Consider the following 22,883-nt stretch of genomic DNA (forward strand, 5'->3'; position numbering starts at 1 on the left):
TTCACAAGTTGGACACTTCTGTATTGTAAACAAGTTTTTGTGGAACTTGTTCTAAAGATTTGAGACACTGTTTCCTGATTTTAATGAAGCCATAATCATCAAAAAGGGGTTTAATTATTCCACTTTGGATCTAATGCCTATAGATTATATGCATCTAAAGTTTGGCTTTTTAAATTAAATTGTGGAAAAATTAAGTTTTATATATAAAACTTGATAATTACAAACAGAACTATTACACATCACAATCTGTTGAACACTTATTTTCTTATTTCCTTCCATCCCATCAAATAAAAAACACAAATAAAAAACAAAATCTCCAATTAAAGATTTATTTATTCTTTTACTTCTAAATTCTCTTTTGGTTGTGTTGTTTTAATTTAATTTTAATTTTGCTTTGTTCTTTGTTTGGTTTGGACAAAGAGGAACTCTGTGTGCTTACTCACACTTTGTCATTGTGGTTCTCTTTGCCAACACTTTTTCTCGGTGTTTGCCACATGTTGTATCAATTTGAGTCTCCTGCTGCCAGACTTTGTGTTAACATCAAAGTGGACCAAATCAGGAACACTGTGATTCCTAAGACGTCGTCTTTTTTGTCCGCTGCCTGTTGTGCACAATGAAAATTTGCAACAGAATATCCCACCTGCTGTTCACGCTTATTTACATTTCATTACACACAGGTAAGACTCTTATGTTTGTACTTATTTTCTGCACAGTATATTCTAGAATAAATGTTATTAGAATTAACGTTATTACTAAAATAATAGTGGAAAAAAGCAGCTTTTTTAGCCCTAACTTTTTGCCACCATGTCACAATTTAATTTTGGCAGTTCTGGGTGCAAAACAACTCAAAGCCTCGGCTGAAGTGTCTGCATTTATTGGAAATGATGTCACCATGCCCTGCCAATTAAACCATCAGCCAGAGAATACAAATATTACTCAGGTTCAGTGGACTCTCCTGCAACCAGAGCAAGAGGGAGTCCCCCTTATTGTTTATAACAGTCAGCTTGGGTTGAATATTCCCAATTCTCCACTGAGCCAGAGGGTGAAGTTGGCAGGACAATCGCTGATTATTAAGGCTGTGGAAATGGAAGACGCGGGGTTGTACACCTGCAGCATTTCCGCCTTTCCCAGTGGTAAATTTGAAAGAATCACCAAACTTGTTGTTGAAGGTAAGTAAAGTTATCTGATCTGCTTGATTCAGAAACACTAAATTAATATTTTTAAAGAACCCTCAACATTTGCTAAAGTTATACTTTTGACTTTTGCTAATTCCCATGCATTTGGAAAGGATGCATTTGGACTATGGGATTGTAATCTTACTGTGAGGCGACTGTGCTAACCTCGTCACATCCGTGCAAATATTTAGGAACAAAGGCTGCATGGAAATAGTTCAACAACATGATTTGTTTGAAAAACAGTTACTCTCATAGGTTTGAATTATTAAATAGGAACATCAGAACTATTACCTTACATCATGTGTCTGAGGTTATAATCTTATTGTTGTGTTTCTCCCATAACGATACCAAGGTGAGATGGCGAGATTACCAAAACTGATCGCTTTTGGAGTATTCTTGCTGATAAATGGTGCCATGATAGCCACGACTTATTTCATAATAAGAAGAATAAGGTTTGTACAAGTGTGTGTGTGTGTCTGTCTGTGTCTGTGTCTGTGAGCTGTTAGAAAGCATATTTCTACCAGGACCAAAAATGTGTCATTATTAAATATTACTGAGCAACGTTTGTCAGCAAGTCAATATTTATAGCTGAGAAAATTCACTGCTGAAATCAGGTATTTATACTGTAACCAATCATAAAACTCCAGGATGAGGATTTTATCATGACATATTAGTATCACAACAGCATTTTTTAAATGTATTTACTAAACATTTACAGTTGAAATCAGATACTGAAACCATAGCCAATCACAAATCTCTATTTTTATCACTCAGACGTAACGTTGTCTTTGAGCATCGGGTCTACACAGGTGAGTTCTACTTCTCTGAATTTCTAATACAGAGCAGCAATTTATTTTATGGCTTTAGTCTCGTTTCATTTCGTTTTAATAAAACGATTCTGTCTTTCAGATACAGTTGAAACAGTGATGTTAGACTGAAAGAGGTGAGCTCACAGCTGGTTTAATTTAAGATTTCTAGCTCATTTTTTTTTTCAAATTTAGTTACTTTGACAAAAACAAATTTGAAATCAACCTGATGAAAACAAAGAGAATAAAAGCAAGTACTGAACTGTTACACGTGCAGGTACAAGATCTTTTCTGCAGTGATGTCGAGTTCAAACCATCCTGAAATGTACCTCATCCTCCGCTGACAAGCATAAAGAGACTCAGGATGTTACGCTTCAAATGAAGATACTCTTTTACATTACTCATTACAACAGTTACATCTTCATAGCAATGGATACATAAAGTAAAGCCTACAAGATGCTACTGGTCTATATTTCCCTTAAAGCTTTTTTTTTTTCTTGTCTCAATGCATGCCTGCCGAAAGGGTAGTAAATGCATGCTTGGTTCGGTGGTTTAGAGCAAACATTGGCCAATCTTTGCATTACAGCAAAGTTTTTCAATTTACAATTTCACAATTTGCCTAAAGAGAGGAAGTCACAGGAAGTACTCCTGCATTGCACATTCCCAGAAGGGACACCACTTAAAGGTGTTTTGGGGCAGCAGTGGCCCAAAATGTGGAAGGTTTAATGGGTGTTAGAGTTGTCACTGCAATATATGATTGGCCACCACGGCGCTCCATATATTTGCCTGGTTTGTTTCTCCTGATGGTGTACCTCTGTGAAAGGTATTGAGGGCTATTTGCAATCAAAAGTTTTAGTTGAGTCTTTTGGCTGTTGGTTCCAAAATCAATTGTTGGCTGTGAATATTTCTTCCATGAGCCAGTAGAAGCTTGTTCTGCTACTGGCTCATGCAGATTGCAGAACAAGCTTCAGCGCAATGGGGACCTCATGTGCTCAATTGATGTAATGCAATTAGCCTTTAAATTTGGAAGTGTTCAAATCAAACTTGAAGACCTCCCTATCTTCATATATGTATGTGTATATATATACACACACACACACACACACACACACACACACACACACACACACACACACACACACACACACACACACACATGGTTGTTAGACATTTGCATATAATGAGTATGCTTGTGTATAAATGAATGTCTTGTAATCTTTTTTACCTCATTTATTATAATTTCTCTTTTTATTTTGACTACTTTGGCCGACATTTGATGTCTTTTAAACGTGCTATACAAATAAAAACTTAACTTGACTTGACTGTTAAATTGCTGCACAACATCATTTGTATCATTTGTGTCATTTTCAAAACAGTTGAGGCTTTTTCATAACAGAATCATCTCTGCAAAAGACACACAAAAAAATTGAAACCTTTTTCATACATGTCAAAGCAAAGTCAGTCAATCCCTTCAACTCTGCAACCAATCAGTACAAACCGTGTCACCACTAGTTTAAAGACAGACACAAAATCAAACTTTATGGCGTCTGGAAAATTGCCTGCAAAATATGTGTGCCTAGTGTAAAGTAAATAGCATTCAGACATGACAATAAAGTGTGTTTACACAATATCACTGATGAAACTGTACATGGGAAACTATCTTCTTTTTCTTTCAGCTGCTTCATTTCAGGGATATACACAGCTGATCCTCTTACTCCATCTGACTCTATTCCCAGCATCCTCCTCTGTCTCACCAACCCTCTGCATGTCCTTCTTCACATCTTCTATGTGGTCTTCTTCTTTTCTTCCTGCCTGGCAGCTCCATCTTTGGCGTACTCTGTCAAGTACATCCACTATCCCTCCTCTGCACACACCCAAACCATCTCAGCCTTGCCTCTCTAACTTTACCTCTAAAACTGTCAACCTGAACTGTCCCTCTGATATATTCATTTGTAATCTTGTTCATCTTGCTCACTCCCAATGAAAATGTCAGCATCTCCAGCTCTGCCTCCTGTCTTTTTGTCAATGCAGTCTTCAAACCATAAATCATAAATCACACTTCACTCTTGTTGCTGTCCTCCTGTCACAAATCCCCCGGACTCTCATCTCCAACCACTCAACCCTTCCTCCAATCTCTTCTTCACGTATCTTGTGCACTATTCTTACATTTTTATCATTTCAGTTCCCTCACTTTCATTCACATACATGTATTCTCTTCATGTCTCCTGCTCTCTTTCATCTGCTCCTGCTCTAGCTCTAGCTGGCACCACTTCCATACCACTCAGAGCCTGTTTATACTCCTCCCCAAACTCTGTGCAACGTTTAACCAACAATTTTATCCTATAATTACTCTCGTCCTCTTCTTGGTTTCCAAAGTGATCCTACACACACTACCATTCGATGCTGTCTAGCTTCATTCTCCCCTGACACCACTTTGCTATCGCTTTTAGATTGCACCTTGTTCCACTTTTATGTTCCTCCCTTTTCTTCACCACATCCATTTCCTTTCTTTATGCAAAATACACCACCATCTGTCCATCCCAATTCCTCCTCCTTAAAATAATGCCTGTCCAACACTTTCTCATCACCTCTGTTCAGTTCACTGACATGTCCACTGAAGTCTGTCCCAGTCACCACTCTCTCCCCTCTGGGAATACTCTGCACCACTTCATTCATCTTACTCCAGACTTCCCCTCTCTCATCTAACTTGCATCCAGCTTTTGGGGCATATATACAGACAAGATTCCACATCTCATGTTTGATTTCCAGCTTCAAAATTTTAATGACTCAGCAAGGTGACACCCAGCGAGCATGTTGGTCATGAAGGATGTCACAGATGATGCTTTGTTCTCTCTTGTTCCCCAAGAGTTTTCAGATATCTTGTGTTTATCAGGGTGGTGCTTCCTGAACTCATAATTATGGGAGTGCATTTCCTTGAACAATTACAGAAACAATCCGGTTGAAGTGGAAATGTTTCAAGGCAAAACGTACATCAGGAGCATTTAGACAGATGTCATATAAGCTTGCAGTTAATGCAAACAGAAGAACAGAAAAATCATTGGTGAAGTTTTCTGTATAAATCAAATCCTGAAGTTACTGATGCTACTGCAATTTAATCCTATAACAGCACCAGCCAGAACCAATTATAAGAGGTGCAATAGATCCATGCTTTCTTCTTATGACAACTTCTGACCCACCATCTCAATGCCACAGCAGAACTCAAGACTCATAATTTCCTCACTTGTTCAACTTTGGTGAATATATAAACTGTAGCTTTAGTTTCTGTTCTCAGCTGACGGGAGTGGCACCCGGTGTGGTCTTGTGTTGTGTGTTTCAGTGTACCTTGGTTGTAATGAGTGTTTATTAGTGTTACTTTTGCCTTCAGCTGAAGCAGTGTTGCTAATCTCATCTGAGTTTACTTGTAGTTTCCTGCATTGCAATGCACTGACTAAATCATGCAAAACACATCTATAATTTTCTTTAAAGCTACACTAGAAGTTGACTTATCTGTCCATCCTTTTGGTGAAATCTCATTAATCTCATCTAATTTGCAATTATATTTAGCATAGACAATTGTGGCATTTAAATGTATGAAACTTTGTCAGAAATAGTGAAATATCTCGGCAACTACTGGAAGATTTAAGGTCACTGTTAACACATTTTTGTTAATTCTCAGTTTCCCCCTGTTTCTAATCTAGCTTTGCTCATTTCATCTTTATTAGTTTCAGTGCTCATTTTTATTTTTATTGTAGTGTGTGGGGGGGATGGTATGTTACATAAACTTTACAAACTTACACTTGCTGGATATATTAGTCAAACTAACCCATGTGCTGCTTTCTGAAATATCTTATAAAAATTAAACTAGTGTGGTGGAAAAACACACTGCTTTTTTAAAATAAATTGTGTGAAATCTGTTTGATATATAATCATATATACTTTTAATGATCTAACAGTATACAATCAAATAACTAACAAGAATAATTGTCAGAGAAATATAATGGAAAATCTTATGTATCAGCATACTTCAATAAAAGTACTACTTTGAGTTTCTGTCCAGCACTGAAGAGCTTACTGCACCAATACTTTCACAAAGACATGACAAAACTCTACAGTTCAAGGAAATTCAGTTATTATTAATAGAAATAGTAATAAAAACCAAACAGAAACATCTCGCACACTTTCACAGCACAGATTGCAAATGTAATAAAGTACTGACTTTCATTATGACATATGAAGAAAAGAAAATGCTCTGACAGCAGCGAGTTAGCAGACACTTTCACAACCACAGACTGACACTGTGAAAAAATGTTTGAAAACTGACAGGTGAGTGAGACAGTTCATCAGGCTTAGAGCAGTATAGTTTGTAACCACGTTTGGTTTTTGTACAGTAAAAAATGCTGCAACACGCACAAACAGGACTGTGATAGTGTCGCTACCCAATGTTCTACACAAGAGAGTCAAAGGTGACAAAATACTGAGAGAGATAAAAGACTACAATTGTTTTTTTTACTACAGCCTGTGCAAAGTCACAGAAAACTACCTACAACTCTAAGAAAACAATCAGGTAATCAGATGATCCCAGGTAAGTGAATAAATGCCAGGAGAGTTGTTGGCTGGGAGAGATTTTCCTTACAGATGGAGTGATGGAGAGCAGGCAGGATGAATCTGTTCAGAGGAAACCTGAGCACTGAATGGCCCCCGGGTCACATCTGGCCCATTGCTGTGTCTGAACAGCTTTTTGAAGGTCAATGGCATGTTAGAATTCAAAACAAACAACATATATCATGCAATTTGTCCCATTTTAACCACCAAATACTTTTTGATGGCTTATGTTTCTATGGAAAGACCAGCTTCCTTATTTCCCGTAAAATGGCAACAAACAGTAAAATATTTCTGCTTTCTCAGGTTTATAATTGCTCATTACATAAATTTGGATTACATACTCCATTACTGGATATGAGCTGTGTGTTAAGAAATTCAGTAAAATATTTAGATGGAATGATTTTTTTTAAAATAATATAACATTAGGAATATTGCTATTTTGTCACATGAAAACAGCTGGTAATAATCCCTGATTAGTGTGTGAAGCTTCTTTCCAGACATCTAAACTAAGACTTTAAGAAGGACACACAGTCGAGACTATAGCTGACACAGGAACATAAGCTGTCAAAGTAAAGCAGGAAATAGAAATTGCTGACTTGACACTGACAGAAAAGTAAACAAATACAGTGACGGAGACCAGACAGAGAAACAAACATGGAGACAAAAGATCAAGACAGACTTGATACAAAAGGGAACTAACCAGACGAAGGAACAAAGAACTAGAAACATAAATAACTAAAGTAGGAAGCAGAGGGGAAAAATACCAAAAACCAAAGGACTAAGCAATAAAGAACTAAAATATAATCATATAATAGAACGAATAAAAGGAATGAATAAAAAACCTACATAAAGTCAAGACACTGGGTCCAAACCCAAGGAGCCTAACACAGCAAAGTAAAAATTACTACATCAGTAATGGAAAGAGAATTTTAAAGATACGTGTGGATTTTCCACACCGTCGTTCCTTACACACAATCCAGGGCTTCTACATTAGGGACTGTAAGACTGTAAACCATCTTTACCCTGAGATATGAACACAAAGAAACTTGCAAAATAAGTATTTGAGAAACAGTCACAATGTAGCCTGACCCAAAACCTGATTATGAACTTTTCATCATAGTCACAAAGATGTGCTTTTGGCTTTTAATTTTTAGGGTATTTAAAACTTCGGACAGCAAATGTTTACTGTAAACTGGTTTGTCATTGCTCACTTCAGATAGTCTGGCAATATTTGCATAATGTAAATGTTTCCAATTTACTTTCACTGTGACTGACTTCCTGTATGAGAAACATGTGACAACTGTGACAGTAACTTTAAGCTAGCAGCACAAAGATGGGTTCATACCTTTGCGAATGAATTTGTTACGCAGTGTTAACGTTATATTTGAAGTGCTTATTCCAGATCTGGAGTATTACTGTGTGTGATCATCCATTTGAATGAATGATAACAAATCTCATGACAATCTAATAGGCATTGAGGGCCCATTCTAACCCTCATCTTTGAGGCTAATTACTGAATGATTCTACCATCTATGATCTGATAAAGCTCAAACTGGGTGATGAGGAAGTAGAACTTCTCTTTGACTCTTTCTCTTTGCAAATACTTCTTCCTTTTCTTGGTTTGCCACATATTCCCATAATGTGAGATCTGTTTCTTTCTGACAGACTCTATGTTTACTTGAAAGTGGACAAAATCAGCAACACTATGCAATTTGCAAGTCATCTTCTTTTTGTCATAGTTTGTTTGATCTTTATTATTTATTTATGTATTTATTTCTTTTTTACTTTTAAGTTATTACAATCAGAACAGACTGGACTGGATAGGAAAGGGAAAGACAAAGACGAGAAGTTGAGAAGAGGCTCATTTAGAAAAGAAAATAGTGCACAGTGTGTGTCTAGACTGAATATTTAATATGTAAATATTTCATGTGTGTCTTTTCCATCTGGCGCATATATATATATATATATGTGTGTGTGTGTGTGTGTGTGTGTGTATATATATATATACAGTATATATATATAAAATATAATGTGTATATATATATATACACATATATATATATATATATACAGTATATATATATAAAATATAATGTGTATATATATATTATATATATATATACTGTATATATATATAAAATATAATGTATGGTGTGTGTGTGTGTATACATATCTATCGATCTATCGATCTATAGATATATATTATGTATAGTGTGTGTGTGTGCATTGAATGTCTTGTTGTTTATTTCTTGTAACTTTTATTTTATAAACCTGCTTTTGCAGTGCTGATGGTTATATAGAAATACACCATAATGAACCATGTAAACCATAATAAACTTGTGATACTAAGTAAAAATCTGATTGTTGCTTTTTTTTTAACTACTGTGGTGTTGCAGACATAACCACACGATGTTAACTTGTCACTTCAACATTTTGGACAGGTGACGATCATGGTGACATTGTAGGATCAAGGGATCAGAAATGAGCTTGAATCATAGTAATTACTACGTGCAACTCCACTTGTGTTAGTATATAAAGGCTTCAAAGAAATATTTCCACAAACAGATTTGCTAGAAAAATAGTGGTTACAGATCATAAATCCAGTTCTCTGAGGATGCATGTAACCCCCAGTGGGCTTCAACAACTGGTTTGAGTGCGCAGAGTGAGGGACATCCCATCCACCCTTTAGCTCCGCACCTGATTGTACATCCAGTAAGAGAGTGTTTTAAATTTTTTATTAAGTGATCAACACTGTGAGCTTATATTACAATTTATATTCAAATTTGTCTTATTGTTGTTCTTCTTCCCCCCTAACAAGGTGAACATTCAATATAAGACTTACCAAGGCAAGCTAGTGAGCTCAGCATGGGTGATTACCAGACATGGGCAGTAACGCATTACTTGTAACGCGTTACTGTAATCTAATTACTTTTTTCAAGTAACGAGTAAAGTAAGGGATTACTATTGCAAAAACGGTAATTAGATTACCGTTACTTTCCCGTAGGAACGCTGCGTTACTGCGTTACTAAAACCGTGATTTTTTTGCGAGAATGTCTCATGACAGTGACGTAAGTGAGTGCGAAGTTCGTCACAACAGATCAACAATGGATAATATATCAAGTGTGGGAGAGAGTATGAGCGTGCAGCATTTAAAGCGTGGAAGTACTGACCTTACTTTGAGTTTGATTCCTTAAAAAGTGACAAAAACATTAGCGTCCATTGTGCGTGGGAAGAAAACTTCTTTTTACAGCGAAAAAAACCCCCTAAACTTCCAAGCAAGCACCGAGTGCACTACGACGTAATGGGAAACTCACAGAGAAACTCGCGGATTCTTCAACTGACCGCTGCGGCACACCTGCACCAGGGTAAACCTCCGCCTACCCCAGTCCTGCTTTACAGGTGAAAATAGAGCAACAGGACCGCTAGTCTTTCATGTTATTTATTTTCTGCTGTGTTTTACTTGCATCTATTTGAAAGAGTGAGTGTAAACACAAAAAATATTTTATTTTATGTGCTGGAATGTGCAGAAAATAGGTTTAAATGTTAAACTAATTTATTCAACTCAGAGAATGTTGTATATAATTAAATTTTTGCTTGATGCAAAAAGTTAAAAGATTAAAACTAATAAAACAAGTTAAAAAAGAGACTTTTCCATTTGATTACATTTTGTATGATGGATTATGCAGTAAAAGTAGAATTGGGCTGAAAGCTCTATCGCTTTATCACCTCTTCAGGTTGTAAATCGTGTTTTTAAAAAGTAACTAAGTAACTAAGTAATTAATTACTTTTGAAAATAAGTAATCAGTAAAGTAACTGGATTACTTTTTTGGGGAAGTAATCAGTAATTAGTTACTGATTACTTTTTTCAAATTACTTGACCAACACCGGTGATTACTGCTGAACTACTTGGGCTGATAGTTGGTACCAGCCACAATGCTTGTCATTATCACCAGAAAAAGGCATGACAAGGATCTTATCATGATACCTTATTAATAACTATGCCACATTTAAGTTACTTAAAGTCAGCTCATCTTCACCTTGTCTACATGCCTAAATACACTGATTTGGTGTCACATGATGGGCTGATTAGATAGTTGTATTAACAGATATAAACAGTTCCACCTAACAAAATGCACTTTCCCCACCACACAACCAGACTCAAACGTTTTTTGTGATAAGTTGGATTACAGTAAAGGGCCAGACTGTAAGCTGTATATAAAAAATTTAATTAACATTTCTTTTAAATTTAAGAAACATGAAACATTTAAAATGAGAGAGGAAGACAAGAACAGAAGAGACGAAAATGACTAAGAAAACCCTAATTCCTTCTGTAACACCCATGTTTGCTTGTTGTTCGTCCTCCTTGTTTCTTATTACACATCACAACATAGCTCATGAATGGGTGTCCCTGTGACGCATTCTCAGTAGTACATTCATCATGTGTCTTCACTTCTAGTGGGAAAATATTGCTGGGTTTACTTATTCACGTCTTGGTAATCTGATATGGAATGACTTTCATAACGCACTCCTTAAACTGCCTTGTCTTATCTTTGACATCAGTTTCCTGTCAAGACAGAGCTCATCATAGCAGAAAAGGAAAACCACAGAATTAGTTTGGTGAAAATGGAAAGGTTTAAACTGCAACTGTATCAAGATCAACAACCACAAATAACCATGTGCAGAATTAACAGAAGTCTACTGGAGAACATTATCTCTAAAGCATTACATCGATGCAATCGAATTTCACAACTTTCAAATATCACACAATGAAAATAAATATAAACATTTGATATAAGATTTTATGGAAAAAAGTTTATACTTGTTTTGACAGCACAGAGTGAATCTGGAGACGTCACATGTGTACACATCTTGTGTTCAACATTTTCACACCCACAACCAAATAACGCTGACAGGAAATGCTAGAAAGTAGCATTCGATAGTCAAGGTGTTGAGCTCAGTTTTCCACCACGACAGACACTTTTGCAAACCAGTTTTTGTCACAAACTATGCTCACGACGCAACACCTGCGTACGGGGTTGTGACAGTAATATTGAGTAATATTTTTCACAGACCCAAGCAGACAGGACACTGGGCAGAGTACAGCACCTCAACTTTAACTATAAGTTATGAAGCTGGATAACATACAGTGCTGATCTTTACAATTATTGATTTTGGTTTATGCCTGCTGTAATAAACTCTGATAATATGAATAAATTCAATAAAGGCAACAGGCAGTGCAGTTGATTTTACTGGAGAACTTTGTTGAACCTTTCTGTTTCTGGTTTCTGCATTGCCCAGTTACTTCTGCATTGATTGTGTAACTTTTTTTTTATGTTTATCTTCCATTTCTTTTAATCTTCCTCCTTTCATGTTTTGCTGAAGTGTAATAGGAACTCTCACTGAATGTTGTCAGTGCCGCTGTCAGGAACAGAACTTCTCTGCAGGGTAATTTTACTTTTATGGCCACGTAACACTGGAAATGTCAGGTTAGCAAGCACGAATGGACTGCTTCATGTAACTGAACCGTCCTGCAGAAATGCAGCGATAGACTGCAGAGTTAACATCAGGTGCAGTTTTTTTGCTGTAGTGGTGGAGATCACCATGCAGGTGTTTCGTTTCATTCCAGTAAAGTTGTTTACATTCAAAACACTTTAGAGGTTTGCAAAAAGCAGCTCATTGCGAATGCTTGCATCTATTCCCTGCAAAAACAGCTGAATAAAGTCGTGGGTGGCAAACATAAGGCCCAGGGGCCTGAATCGAACCAGCGAACACTTAAATTTGGCCCACAGGACAGTTTCGGAAAATATCAAAAAGTGCATAGATTTTGAATTTCAACTTTGATACGATTTACAGCTTTTCCTATTGATAAAGACTGGCCACACCCATACTATACCAATGTAATTGCCAAAGAGGTAAACGATTAAACTATTATTAATGAGCCCACATTAAATGAACATATTTAGAATTTATAACATATTTTATAATTACAGGACAGCCTCAGTGAACTATCATAACTTTTTCTGTAATTTTAAACATTTATCATGTTGTTTTACTGGTTCAGCCATTTAAAGTGGATTCAGACCTGCGTGAAAGATACCAGCAATGACTGGCTGGATATTAAAGATCTCTGGTCGACACAACTTTGCATTTCTTTGTTGCAATTAGATGATTTTTTTTCTTATGCAGTGATAGAGCAGATGCTGCTCTATCACTGCATAAGTAATAGACTAGATCAAACACTGATAAGTCCTCTGACTTGCAGCCTGTGGGTGCTTTTCTAGCACATGCACACATGAAACCATGAGGCCAAAATATTCCTTTGGTTACGACTAAACACTTAAACAAGTGTTCATATTATCATCAGGCAATTTTTTTTATCACAATAACAAACTAAAGCAACACAAAAACACAACAGAAAATGATAAAAATGCTAAACGTAAACACACTCTGTGTCTGATTTGGGTTGACGAGAAACTATGACCTCGGAGTACGTGACGTCGTCAACATACACGCTCTCTCTGAGTTTGTAATTGGTTAAAGGAGAGGCATCTCTGGACGGTTTCACTTTGATGTCAGAGTACACCACATCCTGTGAACACATGTAAGAAAACATGATAATTGCTCTCTTGTAATTAAAAAAAACTATGGCAGGACAACAGCATAAATATAAATTAAATGTATCTGACCAAAACGTATTCATTCAAGTTCAAAAATGGACCCTCAAACCATGGAGCTCACCTGGTCTCTCTCAGTTGCAGATGATTGCGACTCTCTCTCTGGACCAGTTGTATCTGAAAGACATACATGTTTCGTTACAGAAAAATTAAAATAATTTAAGTATTTACAAAACCAATTAGTGGAAATTGTTGTGCATGTTCTTACCAATGACGAAACGAAACCCAGCGGAAGAATGGCGTCTGAGCAAACGAGACAAAAGTGATTTTGGTGATTTAGAAGAGAAGTTTGGTTTTTAGCTACAATTATAAGTTTTGATCAATCTGATGATTATAGTTTAATTGCTGTTTGGTCCGTGAAACAGCAATTAAACAGAAACAGCAAACAGCTTCCCAGAGTCTAAAGTTTCTTAAGTCTTAAAGTCTTGACCATAAAATGGATTTCCTTCCTTTATGGTGAATTTTGGCCACAAAGACGATGGATCCCTCAAATATGATTCAGTCAACAGTAGTCTCTATAATATAAATAACACACGAGAACATACACTCACCTTCTAATGCGGATGAAATAAAGCATGGCCACCATGATCGCTAACAGCAACAAGACAGCAGTCACTATAGCAAGAACTATTCCTGCTGACAGTGGTTTCGTTTCTGGCGGAATAAAGTATGATTATAGTCCACAACTCATTAACATCAAACTAACATTAAACCAGCCTACTAACAAAAACTAGCTTTCATGTTTTACAGTATAAACATTTTAACTAAACATGGAAACTTTAATCATGAGTAATATTAGATGTTGGTAAAAATTTCTGATGTTAAAATGAATACGACACAAAAGCAGAAAAAAGTTATTCAAACTGAATGTTTGGTTTGTGTCAGCCAAATTTTGAAGATTGAATTGAATAAATATGACCTCATATATAACATTAAATGTTGTTTTATATCAGTGTATAAAAGCAGTTACAGTCTTACCTCGAACAACAAGTTTGGTGGTTCCTTCAAATGTACCACTGGGAAAAGTGGAAATGCTGCAGATATAGGATCCTGCATCTTTCATTTCTAGAGCCTTAATTATCAACGAATGTTTATCAAACGCCACTCTCTCCTTCAGTGGACTCTCAGAAATATTCACTCCAAACATAGTGTTGAAAACAATGAGAGTGACTTTTCCTGTTCCTTCTTCATCCTGGAGAGCCCACTGAACCTGAGTAACATTGGTATGTGTTGGTCCTTGGATTAACTGACAGCTCAGGGTGACATCATTTCCAATGTATCCAGTCACTTCAGGTGAGACTTCGACTCTTTGTGCCACAAAAACTGCCAAAAGGTAAATGACAACAGAAAGATGAGGGGGAAGAGAGACGAAAATAGAAAAGAGATCAGGTTTCAAACTGGTATTTATTCATGATGTTTTCAAGCATTTCTAGCATAGCATGAGTGTTTTAGAAAATCTGGTAAAAACATAAAACTGGGTCTTACCTGGGAAAAATGTAATGTAAATTAGCTGAATCAGCAGGTGAGATCGTCCGTTGCACATTTTCATTGTACACAACAACAGGAACTAACAACACAGAAAAAGAAAACTTACAAATCATACAGGATCTCTGATTAGGTACGTCAGCTTTCAAGATAAACTCAAAGAAACTTACAGAGTTACAAACAGAGGGATCCGTAACCTTTTAGTTCAGTCCAAGGCTAAAACCTGGAGACTAGACTGAAATATTCGACCACTGAAAAAAAGAGTTTGCAAAGAGGAACATAGGCTGATTTAAGTTCTTAAATGCAGCAGTAAACAAAACGAGACATTTCCCATAAAACCACAGACTCAAAATAACTCTGTTGACTAAGACGCAATGAAACTTGGGGTGGGTTGAAACTTTCCTTTTTTTAAAAATAAATGTATCTGCCTACAGCTATCCACCAGAAAAATATACATTCAAATAAAAAAAACTTACCCGTTAAGGGGAGAAAGAACGGCACAGCCACGTCAGAAACCAATTTGTCATCCATCAGAACTCTAACTGGAAATGTATTGTGTACCCGAACCATTACACAGTGATCTTTAACTTTGTGATTTTCAGCTCCTGTGTAGTGAGCATGATGTCAGGTTACTCCTCTCTGCCTCCTTTCATGTTCTGCTCAACGGGGACCTCGTGTGGTCAAATCAGGATGATCTCAGTTAGATACTGAGCTATGCTGACTTTGTTTTATTGCCACATGAGAAAAATGCTGATAAAATGCTTAAACACATGTGCATTTAGCCAAATCCCAGTTTGAGCCTGTGGGAGCATTTTGAGGATGTAGGGCTCGAACTATTCTATTTTCTATTACATAAATGAAACATTTGCAGGTGTAGAAATGTCCGCGCTTTCGTTCCACTTTATTTGAAGGAAGTTAACATCACTTTAACAATAAATATTAACTGCCAGACGTGGTAACATTGGTTGTTTTTTAGGGCACATACATATATGGATTTGCATGTGACAAAAATGGGGGGTATTATACACTTCTGTTTTTTCAGCACACAGAATAGATCTCTGTATTTAACCTTCATGTGGATTGTCCTAACTTTAAAGTTTAAAGGTTGACTTTGCATTGAAAAATGTGTCCATGGGCATATGAACATATTGCATAAAACTACCTTGAGGACTGTATTTTACTACAGAGACTGAAAACAGCAAAAGCCTGACTGTTACTGCTGGTGACAAGGTTTTCAAAACTGTGGATGAAGTGGTTGACATGTCTGCTGTTTGCTTGTGGTTTGATGGGTAGTACATGTCTGTGACTTCAACATCCTCACTTCTGACTGTCAACCTGCTTGCTTGACAAGGTTTAATTAATGATAAGAGAAAGAAAGATTAAAGAAAACACACATGCAACATCAATTCCTGTGGTGACTCATGGACTCAGTGAGTCTATAAATGAGTTTCATGTGTGAGTTCAGACTTACTTTATTTATCTAACTCAGTTATTTACACGGCATTACCATCCGCATGTTGTTCTTCATTCTGCCTGACTATCTGCTCAACTCTAGTGTGGGCAGTGACATATTAAACTGAGCTCTAGGCTCAGACTGGTTTCTTTTTACTGCCACTTGTGATTACGGAAGTTATAAAGATCAGCTGAAATACTACCTCATTTTTGTGTGGCTGCAGCATACTGACTGGCTCAACAACGCAAGCCTAGTTCCCACCGTGGCTTTTAGCGTCTTTAAAACTTTAAATAAGATCCCGAATGATAACAGTAAAAAATAAAAAATGTTGTGCCTCATATCAGTGAGCTCTCATTGGGCCTCCTGAAGAAAGCATCAGCTCAGAGAGGCGCATATCGTTATCTCCACCAGAGTCGAAGGCTACATAGTCTCAGATGAACAACTGGGCAATCAGGTCATGTGAGTTTCAAGTTGTTTGAACTCAGCTTGCTTTGCACATGTGAATTAGAAATGTGCACAGCAAGGTGGAAATAACTGATGCAGGCACAGCTCTGCATCCTCAGCTGTACTCAAGTCAAAGCACACACAATTGTTTCTTATCACAGACAGTGGTCACTGAAAACTCAGTGCTTTGATTTAGTTCAAATATGGACCCAAATGCAAAAAGCTGTATTATAAAAGCTGATATTAAACAAAGGAGAATAATTCAAAAATGCTAGTTACAGGAATACAATTAAATTAAAGTAAATTACATTAAAAAAAATCTTTAGAGGGCTGACTAGGGAAGTGGAGACTGTTGGAAGAATGCACAGGTGCACTCAAGATAATCTCAGGGGGAAGCAAAACTTAAAATGAACCACAAGAGTCAACCAGCTGCTGAAGTAAAATGGGAAATAACTTATTAGACACCTACTAAACACAGAAAGAAGAAACTCACAGTAAAACGTGGCACAGAGATGATGGATTTGGCAGATGCAAAGCCAAAGGGGAATTCTGCCACAGACAGGAACTGAACCTGCAACTTTCTACTTGTTGAGCAATTTTTTAACCACTAAAGCTCTCCACTAGACTGAGAATAAATGGAGAAACCAGAGACTCAATGATTTTAATAACGGATCCAACTTATAACGTATAAGATGCAAGAATAAAAAAAATGGGGAATAAACCTAAAGCGAACCTATACTCAACTAAAAACCAGTGGGTCCCTAATTACTGTAAACATAGTGGTGATGCATTAAAAAAAAAATGAAATCCAAATCAGCACTAGTAATATTTGTGCTGCTGATCAGTTTCTCCCAAAATATTCTCGCAGGTCTTGAGTGAAGCCATGAAACACTGCGACCTGTGGTTTTCCACAGTGGACAGTCAGTGTTGGTTACAATAGAAAAGCATTTATGACCTTATAATTCATTAAATCAGTCAAAACTTTTATTGCATCCAATAGATCACACAACAAGTGTGAGATACAAATCAACACAAGTTAATGATTACTGATCTGATTAAGTAATCCTATCGAGGAGTGATGAGTGGTAGCATCAAAGTATGCTTCTGTGAAATAATGATTTATACAAAGTGGTTGATTTTTTAATTAAGCATCCAGAGTCACTTATCGGGGAAAAGAACCTGAAAGGAAAAACAAAACAGGCTAAATTAATTAAATTATAAAAACAGATAAAGCAATGATACAAAAATACATTGTGCCTTAACAATAAGGCAAACAAATAGAAATAATTTATCTCACTGGTCATATCTCACATGCTCTTTGTCTTATATTAGCCCTTTCAGAGTGAGTGCATAGATGACCAACCCTGAGGATGACCCACAGGGAGCAATGCAGGATGCTTTAGTGAGAAAAGAGAACAACTGCCATCACTACATTGTAAAATATATGAAATGATGACAAAATAAAGGCTGTACTATTATTGAATTAGTGCATTCTTTGGTTTCTTACCTCTCAGATCCAGAACTGTGGAGCTTTCCATCATGGTCACTGCGTTTTTGGCAGTGCAGGTGTAATTTCCAGTGTTTTCTGCCCCTAACCTCTCTATGATATACAATGAGTTATAAACATGCGTCTCATTGCCATTAAACATCCAGCTGAAGTGTGCTGGTGAGACCGAGTCTGCGGTGCACTGCAACATTATACTGTGACCTTGAGGAGCAGCTGAGGGTCTGCTGATCAACAGGTTGTATGGTCCAACTGCACAATTAAAATACAGTGTTAGGGACATTCAGACTATTACTGCTAATATAGCTGTCTTTAAAAAAAGTTAAAGTAAATTAATTTTAACTTGATTTATTCATGTTTTCTTTAATAGAAACACTGTGAATGCACGGTGAATACTCACAGCTGACAGTGAGATTATGGGTCGCAGTCATGGTGCTGACCGGGTTGCTGACTCTACACTGATAGGTGCCGCGGTCAGAAATGTGAACAGGCTGTATGGACGCTGTCTTGTTGTCCAGGGAAAAGCTGACACCGCCACTGGGATTAAGAGGCTGGCCATCTTTTATCCACTCTCTGGAGCTGATGGAGCCAGAGGCCTCACAGGTGAGGTTGGTGGAGCTTTCATCTTCTTATCAGGATGGCTGTGGGGCTGCGGATGGTGGCTCCAGACGATAAAAAGTGTCAACTTTGGGTGAAATGATGGAAAAAGAAGCAACACAGTTTGTGTGAAACATATATGTGTCACTTTAAGTAACATTTTGTGTGACAGTAACTTTAAAATGACATAAATCTATCAAACAGCTTCACCTTCATGATTTCATTGGGTCATAATTCATTAATTATGTTCCAATTTCAGATAGATTTTTAACTGTCTAACATTTAAAATGGTAGATATTTATTTTTCTGTTTGAATTTCTATTATTTTTTATTATTAAAGTGTACAAGTATGAATATCGTGGTGGTAGAGTGTAATTGAACTGCATCCTGTAAATCCAGTGCAATCTAACAACAACCCAAACTTTAATTTATATGTTAGTCCTCTGGGACCCTGTTTCACACACTTTCCCTCTCAGTATAAGCACACACTCTGTTTTCCTTGTCATGTTTGTTTTATGACCGTGTTATCAAAAGGAAATTCAAAAGGAGTTTTGCATGTTTGACTATCATTAGGCATGTACTCGTATAGGGCACACAAGGTTTGGTGCCCTATACAAATGTATAAAGACTAACCCACCATACACAGTCAGATTGGTCCTCCCCTGTTTTGGCAGCCCTGCATCTGGTGTGATGGTGATAGTGTACTCCACGCTGTCCTCCAGTGCCAGGTTTCTGAGCTCCAGGGACCCCGTGGCTCGGTCTAATGAGATCCTGCCGGCATATCCAGGATCAGTGATGTTGATGCTGGTGGAACTGATGATGTTCACCCCATTGAATCTCCAGCTTACTGAGAGGAATGGTTTCTCTGGAGGTCTGAGAGTGGTGGTGAACTTCACTGTGCCTGCTACAGCTCCACTCAGGGGTCCAGTGGGTAATATACCCTCACCTACACACATACCTGATTAACACAAAAAAAATTACAGAAGACTGAAAAAAAAATCCCCATTCCTTTATTTCTGTCTACACATCAGGTGAATTTAGCCTACCTGATAAACGAAGCATAACTGCAGTCCATGGGATGGTCTTGTCCAATACTGACTTTTCTGACATGGTCTCTCTGCCTTCTGAAATCAAAAACAGAAAGAGTCTCAGGAGCTCTTGCTCTTTTATTGACCCACATCACAGGACCCTCTACAGCCCCCCACTCAGTAAGGAAAACCACTAAGATCCTTTGTGAAGCTGTTGTGTTGTGTGTACATACATACAGAAATGGAATTTGGAAAAAAAAAAAACAGGATTTAATCTGAACAGGAAAAAAAACAAAACACGATCAAGCTTTTGACAGACCATATAAAATGCACCTTATTCAAGTATAGATGGATAAACTAATTTTTCACAAGTTTTCTCCAAATGTTTTAGCCTTAGACAACAAAATAAATAAAAAAAATGGTAGGGGGCATATCCTGCCGGCATATTCAGGATCAGCTTCTGTACTAAAATAAAACAACTTTAAAATGTAATGACTGCATTCCCTTCCTAGTTCTTTTATTTCTTCTAAAGCAAAGTATTTGTGAATTATTTTTTAAACATATATAAACATCTGAAGAAGGTTTATGAGTCATGATGCTGGTGGTGCCTTTTATGTTAACGGAGAGTTTTATGTGCTCCCCGCTAAGTGGGTTTGGGTCCTTCAGACAGCCTTACAAACAAATCATTTCCTTCAGTGCTTCCAGAATGAATGATTTATTAAAAGAAATAAAGATCTTATGTAATGTGTAAATATGTTCCTTTGTAATCATTCATGCACAATGAAGTATTGTTCGACTTGTATGACTGCCCTAATGCTGTGAGGCACCCATCAGATCAGCTGAAGAGATAAATGATTGACAGTGTGTCACAGTATAGTTCCTGAAAACAGAATTATAACGTGTTTTTGTGAGTGGGCATTGCATTGTAAATATGATATTATACGGTAAACTGGGTGTGTTAGGGATTTAAATAACTGTAGCAACATTTCTATTGTGACCTGCAGTAAAAACTATATTTTGTTACACAGGTAAATTAGTTTTCTTATAGATGCACTGGTGTCATAATGTATTAGAGCAATTCTTTTTACATTTTGTCAAAAAAACATTTAAAATTACAAAAATTAGTCAATCAAAATAAGAGAAGAGAAATGATTTGTCCCACATTTTGTTAGTTTAAATCACTGTAAATCTGTTATTTTGTTCATATAATTTTATAATAATATATTTGCTCACATAATTTCAAATGTAAGAATAATTGTATTCCATTTTAAGCGTTTTTCATATATCGAGTAATTTTCTTATGTTTTTTATGATTCCTGCATATTTTGTGTGGCTTGATATGCCACAATAATATATATCAGACAAAACCTACAGCTTAACAAATTAAGCAAACCTTATGATATAGTAACAGTGAATGAATCTTAAGTCTGTTCCATAAAACAAATGCGAATTTGAGACTTTTACCTAAAATGACGCTCTGTGATGTATTTATCCAATTATTTTACTCTGGCTTCAGAGAAATGCTTCTGTATACTGTATGATAAATTAAATTCAGGTGACTCGATGTATTTGAATATTTAGTTGTTTGGATCACTTTGAGTTTTAAATTAGTCCTCGCCTCTACAACACACGTGCAATTTTTAAGAAGAGGGAAAATAAATAACTCTAATAATAGATATATAAATACCTTCAAAATATGGTGAAAACGTTAAACTATAGAAATGTTTTCATTATGAAATTTGTTAAAGAACAATTATAATATAAGAAAACTGAGATTAGTGACTGTATCAACAACAATGACAACAATAAAAACATTTGTTAAATAATAAGTATTTAGAAGAAAATCTGGATTGAGAGCTTGAAATATTTGCCATCAAAGCACTTCTATCACAAGCTGATGCTGATTCAATGAGAATAACATTAATGTAACATATATTAATATGCCACAACTCTCAGATAAATCAGATTAATCCATTTTCATAATGTTGGTTTGCCATGTTTAAACTGTGAAGGTTCCCTTCAGTGAGTTACCCTCTTATTATCAAAGATCATTTTCTGTTGTTTCATGTGCATTATCAATATATTTGAAAAGTCTAGTAAACGGGATGGTGATTTTCCATCTGGATCTACAAAAAGTACTGGGAACCAGCAATCCTTTCAGCAGCAGGAGGGAGAGAGCTACAGACTGCAAAAAATAACTGTCACTACATTTGCATTGTTTTTCTCCAACACAGTTAGCATTAATTTAGTCAGTATATGCAAGAAACAATGGCAATTTATTTTAAGAATCAACAGGGCAAACAGTTTGGGGACTTCCTGCATAATCTGGAATTTCTTTGACACTTATAATAATATAAAGATATAAGCTAGAATCACTTAATACTTTCAAATTACATCAACTGACTAAAGCTCATTAAATAAAAAGTGAATTTAAGATATGGCACATGAAAAGAGTAAAAGAGATAAGCAGTTTAAGAATATTGTTATTGCTGTATGAGCTTTAAAGATAAGATTAGCTGAGTAACATTCAAAGAAATGCAGAACAACTTGACCTTATGTATGTGGTCATCACCATCTGATGAAGAAGTGACCAATATTGTGAGTATTAATTTGGCTGGAAAGCATTACAATCAGCTTATCACCTTTATCGTTACAGTATCTAACATCAACACTCACAGCTTGTAAAATTAGATAAGGTGATGCTTAAAGAGCTTTGAGGGGAAACAAAAACTCCACAAAGACAAATTGTCTTCTTTGTGTACAATCAACCCCCCCTCGGTGACTGCATTCACAGAGTCACTCAATTTCCTTTCAAACCAACAGTCAGCCATAAAATGCCGGCTCACTGGGAGGAAATTTCGTCAACAGTGCCTCATCAGTCCTGCAATCAGCCCACTCCACCTCCAGTGTGATCACTGTCAGTGTGACCAGTATCAGTGTGAGTGTGAATGCAAAGCGAAGCCAACACTTCCTCAAGTCGTTTGATCATTGTAGTGTTTCTGAGTCTATAAGATTAATCCATTTAGATTAAACATTTTGACAGCTATGGGATGAATTTCATCTGTGTGGAGTTTGTGCACTGATGTTTGGTCCCCCCCTATACCTGTGTGGATTC

At 36.6% G+C, this 22,883-nt stretch overlaps 2 protein-coding genes and 1 pseudogene across 2 annotated transcripts; 1 reads left to right on the forward strand and 2 right to left on the reverse strand.

Moving 5' to 3' along the window:
• Positions 1–358: 358 nt before the first annotated feature.
• Positions 359–3,298, forward strand: LOC146698884 (nectin-3-like protein). The gene is made up of 6 exons (XM_085471757.1): positions 359–677; positions 828–1,169; positions 1,528–1,627; positions 1,950–1,984; positions 2,085–2,118; positions 2,259–3,298. The coding sequence occupies exons 1-5, from the start codon at positions 614–616 to the stop codon at positions 2,111–2,113; spliced, it is 570 nt and encodes a 189-aa protein (XP_085327883.1). The 5' UTR covers positions 359–613; the 3' UTR covers positions 2,114–2,118; positions 2,259–3,298.
• Positions 3,299–10,788: 7,490 nt separating this feature from the next.
• LOC146698885 (nectin-4-like) lies at positions 10,789–15,377 on the reverse strand. Its single transcript, XM_085471758.1, has 8 exons — positions 15,219–15,377; positions 14,913–14,993; positions 14,743–14,824; positions 14,236–14,580; positions 13,809–13,911; positions 13,466–13,500; positions 13,322–13,374; positions 10,789–13,172 (listed from the first exon to the last, which is right to left on the reverse strand). Exons 3-8 carry the CDS (start codon positions 14,804–14,806, stop codon positions 13,014–13,016), a joined length of 759 nt encoding a protein of 252 aa, XP_085327884.1. The 5' UTR covers positions 14,807–14,824; positions 14,913–14,993; positions 15,219–15,377; the 3' UTR covers positions 10,789–13,013.
• Positions 15,378–17,962: 2,585 nt separating this feature from the next.
• LOC146698886 (cell adhesion molecule CEACAM1-like) lies at positions 17,963–19,929 on the reverse strand (annotated as a pseudogene).
• Positions 19,930–22,883: the final 2,954 nt, after the last annotated feature.

The sequence above is a fragment of the Copadichromis virginalis genome, linkage group LG11 (assembly GCF_057382275.1).
Source record: "Copadichromis virginalis isolate Kocher_CV1m ecotype Utaka linkage group LG11, C_Virginalis_male_GT1.1, whole genome shotgun sequence".
NCBI classification, from domain to species: domain Eukaryota; kingdom Metazoa; phylum Chordata; class Actinopteri; order Cichliformes; family Cichlidae; genus Copadichromis; species Copadichromis virginalis.